The sequence below is a fragment of the Eptatretus burgeri genome, chromosome 9 (genome assembly GCF_056783735.1).
Source record: "Eptatretus burgeri isolate ZD-2024b chromosome 9, Ebu_testis_v1, whole genome shotgun sequence".
NCBI classification, from domain to species: domain Eukaryota; kingdom Metazoa; phylum Chordata; class Myxini; order Myxiniformes; family Myxinidae; genus Eptatretus; species Eptatretus burgeri.
Window position 1 is genome coordinate 37,379,229 of NC_140969.1, and position 10,521 is coordinate 37,389,749.

Consider the following 10,521-nt stretch of genomic DNA (forward strand, 5'->3'; position numbering starts at 1 on the left):
CATCTTCAGTAAAGCATGGTGGATAATCAGTACATCATCTTCAGTAAAGCATGGTGGATAATCAGTACATCATATACAGTGAAGCATGGTGGATAATCAGTACATCATATACAGTGAAGCATGATGGATAATAAGGACATCATCTTCAGTGAAGCATGATGGATAATCATGACATCATATACAGTGAAGCATGGTGGATAATCAGTGCATCATATACAGTGAAGCATGGTGGATAATCAGTACATCATATACAGTGAAGCATGATGGATAATAAGGACATCATCTTCAGTGAAGCATGATGGATAATCAGGACATCATCTACAGTGAAGCATGGCAGATAATCAGTGCATCATATACAGTGAAGCATGGTGGATAATAAGGACATCATATACAGTGAAGCATGGTGGATAATCAGGACATCATCTTCAGTAAAGCATGGTGGATAATCAGTACATCATATACAGTGAAGCATGGTGGATAATAAGGACATCATATACAGTGAAGCATGGCGGATAATCAGGACATCATCTACAGTGAAGCATGGCAGATAATTATCTGCCATGCTTCACTGTATATGATGTCCTGATTATCCACCATGCTTCACTGTATATGATGTACTGATTATCCACCATGCTTTACTGAAGATGATGTCCTGATTATCCACCATGCTTCACTGTATATGATGTCCTTATTATCCACCATGCTTCACTGTATATGATGCACTGATTATCTGCCATGCTTCACTGTAGATGATGTCCTGATTATCCGCCATGCTTCACTGTATATGATGTCCTTATTATCCACCATGCTTCACTGTATATGATGCACTGATTATCTGCCATGCTTCACTGTAGATGATGTCCTTATTATGGTGGAATCGCTCGCCGTGCTCGTCCGAGACTGCTCCCAAGTTGTCAGGGAAGAAGTTCAGGTGCTGGTGTAGGAAATGGATTTTCAGGGACATCCTGGAGCCAAGTTTCCTGAAGGACTCCAGCAGCTGCTGCACTATTTCTTCATAGTTGTCCGCGTGCTCGTTCCCCAAGAAGTTGTCCGTCACAGCTTTGAAGCTCCTCCACGCTGCCAGCTCTTTGGGGTTTGGAGTTGTCGGAAAAGTTTCGTCCTTCATAATCTGTCGGATTTGCGGTCCAACAAAGACACCAGCCTTGATCTTGGCCTCTGACAAGGTGTTGCCAAACTTTTCCTTGAGGTATAAAAACCCACGCCCATTCAGATCCATTGCCCGTACAAAACTTTTCATCAAGCCGAGCTTTATGTGGAGTGGTGGAAGGAAAACCTTGGCTGGGTCGACAAGGGCGACATGCTTCACGTTGTGTCGACCAGGTACATGCTCTTTTCGCTCTTCCCAATCTTTCTTCGTCCAGTGATTCTTGTCGTCTCTGCTATCCCAGAGACAAAGGAAGCACATGTATTTCGTGTAGCCTGACTGCAGCCCTAACAACAGCGCCACCACTTTCAAGTCTCCGCAGATGTGCCAGTTGAAGTCATTGTACTTGATGGAATCAAGCAGCTGCCGCATAGTCTCATAGGTCTCTGTCATGCCGAACGCGTGAGCCAGTGGGACTGATGGTTTCTCGTTGCCATTGTGGAGCAAAACAGCCTTCAAGCTGTTCTTCCCCGAGTCGATGAAGAGGCGCCAGTCTGCAGGATCGTGATCACACCCAAGTTCTTTCAACAGACCGTTGATGTCACTGCAGAATGTCATCGTGTCTTCCATCTCAAAGAACTCAGCCATGTCTCTGTGACATGCTCTGAACAAGGATATCTTGGTGTTAGGTTCAATTAGATTCCACTGCTGCAGCCTTGATCCAAGCAGCTCTGCCTTCGCCTTTGACAGCGAGAGATCTCTTACAAGATCATTTAAGTCTCCCTGGTTCAGAAGGTGTGATTCTTGAGTGTCGGGTTCAAAAGGTTCATCATCACCATCCTCTTCACCACTGCTTACAGCTATGTTCTGATCAGCTGGAGGTGTTGGAACGGGGTTCTCGTCATCATGAGGCACAGGTTTACGAGCAGAGACTCAGTCAGCGTACTTGATGTGACCTTTATTCTTCTTGTTGAAGCCGGCGATGCTTGTGCAGCAGAAATAACAATCATCATGATGATTCTGCGGCTCACGCCATATCATGGGCACCGCAAATGGCATGCTCGCGCGCTTGCCCACCAACCACTGAGTCAAGGTTGTGTGACAGCTTGTGCAGCAGATGTGTGGTGCCCAGCTCTGTTCTTGGTCCCCCACCTTACACCCGAAGTAGTGAAAGTAGGCAGCCTTCATTTTCACTGCTGTAGATATACTTCGCTGTTGATCTTTTTTGGTATACCGACCACAGACATAACAGAAGTTGTCAGGATGATTGGTACAGGAACGCCTACTCATCTTTATCTGAAAGAAAGAAATATAACACAAGTTAACAACAATTGTACGAAATAGACATGTTAAAGACATATGTAAATTTCATTGAAATCCTGACTTCTAGGCAATGGGAATATTTCTGTTCCTGAAAATCCTGACGTGATACAGCAAAACGGTTATGATTTTTGAAATCAGCGTACCCAAATTAGTCTTAATCACTTTACACATCTCCAGTAAAAAAAAAATTTTGAAATTTGTTGTTCAGTGTAATCAGTGCATCATATACAGTGAAGCATGGTGGATAATCAGTACATCATATACAGTGAAGCATGGTGGATAATAAGGACATCATATACAGTGAAGCATGGTGGATAATAAGGACATCATATACAGTGAAGCATGGTGGATAATAAGGACATCATATACAGTGAAGCATGGTGGATAATAAGGACATCATATACAGTGAAGCATGGTGGATAATAAGGACATCATATACAGTGAAGCATGGCGGATTCCAGTGCAATGAGGTATTTTGAAATATAAGAAGTAGGTATGTTTTTGCTTCTTGCACGTAATCTAGGTTATTTTTTTTTTTAAATTTCGATAGTGATTGACGAGGCACTGCCCAAATAAAGGTATGCATCAGAAGAACATGTTGCATGCTTGGAAGAAGATTGCCCATCGGGTGGGTGCTCTGCCAGTTTATATAAATAAGCTTGGTGTAGTCATTTCATAAAATCGTAATTATCTCTTCTGTAAGAGGTGTGTGTGTGTGTGTGTGTGTGTGTGTGTGTGTGTGTGTGTGTGTGTGTGTGTGTGTGTGTGTGTGTTTGTGTGTGTGTGTGTGTGTGTGTGTGTGTGTGTGTGTGTGTGTGTGTGTGTGTGTGTGTGTGTGTGTGTGTGTGGTGAGTACCGGGGAGTGTTTTAGGCAAAAAATGTTCTTTGAAAAAAAGTTCGATTTTTGGGGAGACTTTTTTTCCCCCATTGCTCTCGAGTGCCTTCACCTTTGTAGCTATGTGAAAGGTAATATTAAATGATCCCCCACCCCATTCCCTCGTGGGTGTAGGAAGGTGAAGTGTTTCAGGTCCCCCACAAAAAAAATGGAAAAAAAACAATCAAAATGATTTCTTCAAAATGCCAACAGGGTTAGGAACAGCACCGGAAAATGCTGGGTACTCCTGCCAGTATTACATAACCAGCAAAAGTACCCGTTGCTTTGCTGACAAATTTAATGAAGGTGCAACATGTTGTGAAGACAACAAACATTCAGCTCTATTTGCCCGAGGTCATCTTCCATCTTCATGGAAGTCAGCTTATCTTCATCAACCATCCTTACTGCGAAATGGCATGAGCAACAAAAAAATCACATTAACAAAAAACTTAAAACACACAAGCTGCTCCACTATTGCTGCTTGTGCTTCATAAGAATAAAGATCTATTATCCATGAATTGTTTGATTGATCTCATGACAAGGACAAAAACAAGTTCTTAAACTATCAATCTCCAAATAAATAATTACATTATGCATCTGGTGGTGGGTTAAACCACACTTTTTCAAATCCTATATTTGTGAATGTGTTGTGATCAAGACCATTATTTAACATTTTGCACAACTGCATGTACTGGTGGGGGACGGCGTGGATATGTGCACACTCTCCTTTGATCTGTTTAGCACTGCTATAAATATCCACCCTGGTGTTTCACATGCAGGACGAGGCATCAATGTGTGCGCCATTCCACTGATAGACAGACGTTAATCCAGAAGATGCGTCTACCAGCACTGGTCAGTGGTGGTGAACAAACCCACGTTGTCCTTCACGAAATAGGTGAGTTATCACCGATAATCTGAGAAAATTACAGATTCCTGCACCTTCAGTCGAACATCAGACCTGCCAGCCGGTTTGTGAAACACTTAGGCCAAAAACGTTCTCCCTGGCTGAGCCCACAAAAAGGTGAGAATAATTGTTGCTGTTAAAGTAGCAGTCGCAGTAGTCGTAGTCGCCTCAGCAGTAGTAGTAGTCGTCGTAGCAGTGGTAGTAGTAGCACAATTGATCTATGTCTGTGGCTTTCCAAGAATCAGCCATCCCTGTTAAGTGCACAGATCTACTTGCTGGTGGATCTCCCTGGATGTATCATGAGCGAAGCTCATAGAAGAACAAGGTTAAATTGTAGCGGGGCAACAGTTGGACACAACTGGCAAGAGAATAAAATGATCAGGAAAGGAAATTAGAGAGAATGGGAGGAAACACTCAAATCAGATAGTCAGAGGGTTGGGTTCGGAATGGTTAATGAGGGTAATAAAGATCAATGGTCAGGATGGGGAATGACGTGAGTTGGTGTGCACTGCCTGCTTGAAATCCTGGAGGGCCGAGTGAGACAGAAGTCCCTGGAAGGCAGTCCCATAGATGGAAGAAGTGAGGAATTAAATAGTTGAGGTGTGTAGTCAGGTTGGAATCTGGAAGTCTAACCAGGATGGGGTGATTGGAAGAATGTGTCCATGCTGGAGTTGCTGGGGAGTGTCAGAGGCCTGAGAGAACAGAGAGCAATAGATTGTAGAAAACAGAAAGACCACGGACCTACCTGCAATGTCAGAGCAACAGACCTTGTGGTTCAGCCTCATCACAGGAGATTCCAATAATTTTAAGAGCTTTAGATTCCATAGAATCCAGCAGAGACAGACAAAATGCTGGAGCACCAGTTCACAGTTGAGAGCAGTGCTCCATTGAGCTATGCCTTGTAGACTGTAAGTAGTTCTGATATTCCAAGGAAAGACTTAGATCGACTAACAATGCTCTAACCGCGGCAGGCTTTGGAGGCCAGCTTTGTCATGTGGTCAGCTCAGGAAAGGTCATGGCAGATGGTGAGGCCAATGAGTTCAAGAGACTGAACCTTTTCAAGTGGATAATCATGCAAATAGATATGTGGATTTGTTTGGCAATCATTCCAAAGCGACATAGTGAGACTGTGGGAGTTTCCAGGATCGAAGGACATGTTCCATTTATCAGATCAGAGTCTAATAATTTCCAGATCAACAGGGAGAGAAGCAGGTGCTGTCTGCCGAGCAGAGGGATGGGGGCACTGTACGATACAATGTGTAGTCATCTGAAAAATAGGAATAGAGGATTTTCTAAAGCATTGGAAAGGTCATTAATATAGATGAGGAACAAGACTGGGCCCAAAACACTGCCTTGGAGAAAGCTCAGCCTCCACTGGGAGAGCGGAGTAAAGTTCTATTGGCGGCAACACATTGACAGCTTGAATGGAGGAAGTCGGAAATTCAGGAATGAAGGTGGCCCTCTATGCCACAGGCAGAGAGGGACCTTGCAAGGAAAATAGGATGCCAGACTGTGTCGAATGCCCCATATACTGTATGTCGAGAGAGACGGTTCTAATCTCTTCTTTGAGAATGAGGGCCTCCGATCATTGCAGAACCAAGTCCAGCATTGGGTGACAGGTATAGAAACCAAGCTGACCATCAGAAGCAATGATGGATTTCATGACTGTTTGTAACTGGAAGCAAACTCAATGGTCTGTTTTTGTCTGTAGTTACACCTTTCTTGTGGACAGGAGTGATGTTTGCTGACTTCCATGCAGAGGTAAGTTTATATGACTAAAAAAAGAAGTCCTTTTCATTATATGCCTTTACATACATTGTAACACTCCAGCAAAGTAACTCACTCACTGGTCGAGCCACTTTGCTGGAGTCTTTTCTCTCGAGTTATGGGTATCTGGACCTGGTCTTGCACCTTCTGCCCTCTCTTGGCTCTGTCCCTCCCAGGTTTCTGCAGGGTGCACATGATCTGCCAGTAACCCTCTTCTTGTTAAACTCCCAAAATCCAGGATTGCTGGTCACCTCCACTCATTTGTTCCTCTTTTCTCTCACCTGTGGAACCAACTTCCACATTATGTTAATTTCGATTCTTCCCTTCAAGGCTTCAATACAACTGATAACCAGTACCTCAGCTCATCCCCCTGCAACCACACCTCTGATCTCTTCTACCCCAAATGACCCCATTCCCAAGCACTCCCTTTTCCAGGTTATTGTGATCCCCTGCTCCCTCACCTTTTTTCGTTTGTGGTTTGTTCCTCTTCTGTTTCATCCCCGCTTTTCCCTTCCTTTTCTTACTGTGTTTAATTCAGCTTGTTCAACCCCGTGTGTCCTCTTGTTGATTTTACTCTCACTTCTACTATGCTGTTGGTGTTTCCCATTTCCATTTTGTTCCATTCAAATCTGCTCCAGCTATTCCATGAGTGTCGATAATGTACACCTAATTTTTTTTTTAAACCTTTTATTCATTCCACCATTTTATTCACAATGGTGAATAATTCACAATGGTGAACTTTCACAATGGTGTGACTTTCACTACAATTTCACTACAATTCACTACAATTTTCACTACAACTTTCACAACAATTCACAATGGTGAATGACTGAGCCACACCGGTTCGCACTCTCATGTGCCTTGTGATTTGTGAAGCCCCTTCAGTTTACCCTGTTGCAAAATGAATGAGGTTCGTCTTGAAATAGTAGCCTCCAAATATCACGTGACCACGAAAATTTATAAATGAACCCGAGTGAACATGGCGATTGTTTATTTTTCATCTCGTGACATTTTTCATTGCTTTTTATTACGGTACTCAGCAGTGTGACCACTCCTCATTTTTATAAATGCCAAGGTGAGCCAATGAAAAAAGCCAAGAATTCACAAGGTTTCGGAAAAGCGATGATAATAGAAAACCTATACGCCAAGAAAACCTATAGAAAACCAAGACGCCAAGGTGAACAACGAATATCCAAGATCTTGTGAAAAAAAGCCAAGGAGTGGTCACACTGGTACTCAGACAAGGTTACCTGACTTTTCGAGGATGAAAATGAGGAGTATAATAATGACAAACATTTGCATCACACCTGCATACACTGTGCTGTTGCATGTTTTGTCCAGAAATAAGGGGTTTCTGGAAACCCAATAAAGGCATGGGTATCATCCTATACAGCATTCACATTTGTAATCTATTTCAGCTGTTTATTCTCCAGCCGAGCATTAATCACTCGAAATATATTGAGCTCTAATTACGTACAACTTCATGAACTTGGGCCAACTGCTTATAGTTTCTGGTCCCACGTATAGCTCGTTATCTATTCAAGATATTCAACAACAAAAAATTCCCAGTGTGGTTCGAAACTTCCAAAAACACACGAATCACGCTGACACAACGTCTGTAAAACGCAGACAGTGATAAAATATAGTTAGATCATTCCGAAGGATTTTTTTTTTCTTGTTCTTTAACCAGTGTGGGTTGCAGCAGCAGCAGCAGCAAATTGGGGATTTTCCCGTTTCCTAGGTTGGACCGCAATCGACTAGACACTTCCCACGTCGTGGACACCTGTGCAGTTCGACACGAGTCTCAAAACCGATCGACATCACCGTCACTCGTTATTCCTCCATTCCGCCCCCCCCCCAAACACGTCACCCACGCACTCATCAAGTTCTGGTCGTGACGTCACTTCACTTTCCCGATTTCACGTTCGCGCAGCTCTCACCTTTGTTGAGAAATTGCGATCACTGGAAAGTCATTCCCCGCGCGACTCATTGATGAATCAGCAGTCACTCGTTGGTGAGCCGCATTATTGCTGGAGTTCAAACAGTGTACTCAATTGCGCCATTATTGAGAAATGATGCGGAAGCCTGATCATTTATCCCATGGAAGCTTGATTTGTGCCCTGCTTGAAACTTAGATCTTAGATCGACTTGCATGGTTTGGGGGAACCGGTTGAGTATCAATTGCGTCGATATTAATTAAACTGCAAACGGTCAGTAGCACGATCGATTCGACGATGACTGGTGGACGTTGAACCGTTTGCAATTTTGGTCTGCAGCGCACTCTGATGGTGGGAAGAAGTCAGGTGTCGAGAGGAATTTTGAAATACTGTGAATATCAGTCTTGATGGACAATAATAACGAGAAGGGAACTCGGTAGAGCGCACACCTCTACCATGTAATGCCTGATCCATGAGAACATATCGAGCCCAATACATTTTATCAAATATCATGCGATATAGTACAATATCGTTTTTGGTCCTGTCAATGGTGAAGAATCACTTTTTTAAAAAATTAAATAATTCTCGTATCCAGATCCGGATTCGGATCTTCACCAAAATATAATCAGTTCGTCCTCGTCACACACCGAACCTGTCCACAAAATGTCGTCCGCATCCGTCCGCAACTTTTTGAGATATCCTTTACACAATCAAACAAACAAACAAACAAATGAAATTGCTCGTTGAGCAAGGAATTGTCAGAATAACTTTGTCATATCTCCATGATCTCCGAAAAAACAAAAACCTGGAAAAAATTTGCTTCTTATAAGTCGATAGTGCTACTGTTTAATGAGTTATAGCACTTAGTTTGGTCATGATCATAACTTGGAAGTCAATCGGACTTGAAATGGCGTTTTTATCGCGATTTGAAAGTTTTGACCCGACCCCCCCTGACATTCGACCCCCGACCGCTAAGAAGGGTGTTGGTGTGACACCCCAATGAGACATATGGTTGGATGCAGTATTGGAAGATGCACATTTTGGATTTGGTTTGAAGTCGATACGACCATTTTAGCGGACGTTATTGCGAAAATAAGAATTTCGGTTTTTCGGTGACCTTGACCTTGACCTTTGACCTAGATTCACCAAAAACGACAAGTGTCTAAGTTGGACCATGGCCGACATCTGTACCCAGTTTGGTTATGATCGCTGAAACGGTGTGGCTGCTACAGGGTAAACAAACACACAAACAGACAGACAGACAGACAGACAGACACAGAATGACACACACAACCGACCAACATAATTACCGAAATCCGAAGGATTCCGGCCATACCCTCCTTCACCTTCGGTGGAGAAGGTAAATAATGCATTGTGGAAAGTTACAATGACACCGATAAAGGCATATTGTCGGATGAAAAGGGATAACTATAACTGTGGACCATTTAACGCTACCAAATGTAAAAAGTTTGCCAAAAAACCTGGCAATGACGTCGTAAGTGAAATGACAAGGAGCCGCGTTGATCTCGGAAATGACGGACTGGAGCTTATCACTTAGCGCTGTGGTTTCATTTCACACGAGAATTGATCATGTTCGGCGAGTCAGGTGGAAACTTCATGCGAGGGCACACACATACACACAAACACGAGAAAAAAAAAACCAGCTATCGGAACAACAATCTAGAAAGGCAACACTGAATACGTCGACGTGGCCATGCCCGCTTGGCCTTTTGTTCGCCCGGTTCTGCTGAGTTAACATCTTTGCGCTGAGTCGACGCCAGCGAGCGAGCTTGAGCCTCTTGCGAAAAGGCTGTCCTGGAGGCCAGACAAAGCGCGTGACTGTGCCCGAGTGGGCTGCGAACCGGATCGCGCGCGCCCGCACAACACCATGGTCTGTTCCGCTCAACACAAAGCGCACACACAACGTTCTTGTGTCACCGATGTTGTTGTGCGGGGCATTCAGGTGCATCGCAGCTGTGACTCAATCGCACCGCACTTATAACTCACTATAGTGGTCTATCATATACGACTTCACCTTTACCTCTTTTTTAATGATTGGGTTTCCTTAGCAAATGCCAATATAAATTCATTAAATTGATTATATATGCTGGTGGTATGAAGTGCAGATAACAAGCTAAAGAATAAAATGAAAAGTCTAGCAAGTAGTATTTCAAACACTATCAAATACAACTCTTCAATTTGTTTTTTGGCTGTTGCGCTGGTTCTGGTTGGTCCACAGGTTTTGTTAACACCACTTCTACCCAACTTGTCCAATGTTCAATTGCCAAAGCCACCAAAAGGAGGTTGTTTTTTGTATACCTTATTAATATCTGGAAACTGTTTAAGTCCATGATCTATTGCCTCTTCCTGGGGTGTCATTACTTCCGATGCAGCACAAAGCTGCTGGTTTGCATCATTGTTGGAAGCATGACTGTGCTGCCGAGATGCAGTGCCCCATGTCGGTTCAAGGAGGAATTCGCAATTTCTTCAAGGTGACGAGCCCACCGATACCCTTTGTGAAAGACACAATGGGATCTTTAACATCTACCAACGACCGGTACAAACACTCCGTTCCTCTGGCTTAATGTCCTTCTGAGGGATGGAGACTTGC

General features: G+C 43.5%; 1 protein-coding gene across 2 annotated transcripts in view; it reads right to left on the reverse strand.

The window, feature by feature from the left end:
• LOC147019919 (uncharacterized) overlaps positions 1-8,212 on the reverse strand; it is a 110,146-nt gene extending 101,934 nt beyond the window's left edge. The window contains exons 1-2 of one of the 2 annotated variants that reach the window (XM_085894761.1): positions 7,914-8,212; positions 737-2,401 (exon numbers count right to left, since the gene is read on the reverse strand). In XM_085894761.1, coding sequence (XP_085750887.1) covers positions 797-1,753 — 957 coding nt within the window. In that variant the 5' untranslated portion in view covers positions 1,754-2,401; positions 7,914-8,212 and the 3' untranslated portion in view covers positions 737-796. Of the gene's footprint in view, positions 1-736; positions 2,402-7,913 lie in introns of those variants that run through there. The other variant, XR_015061573.1, reaches the window with a different exon arrangement.
• Between the last annotated feature and the right edge of the window lie 2,309 nt (positions 8,213-10,521).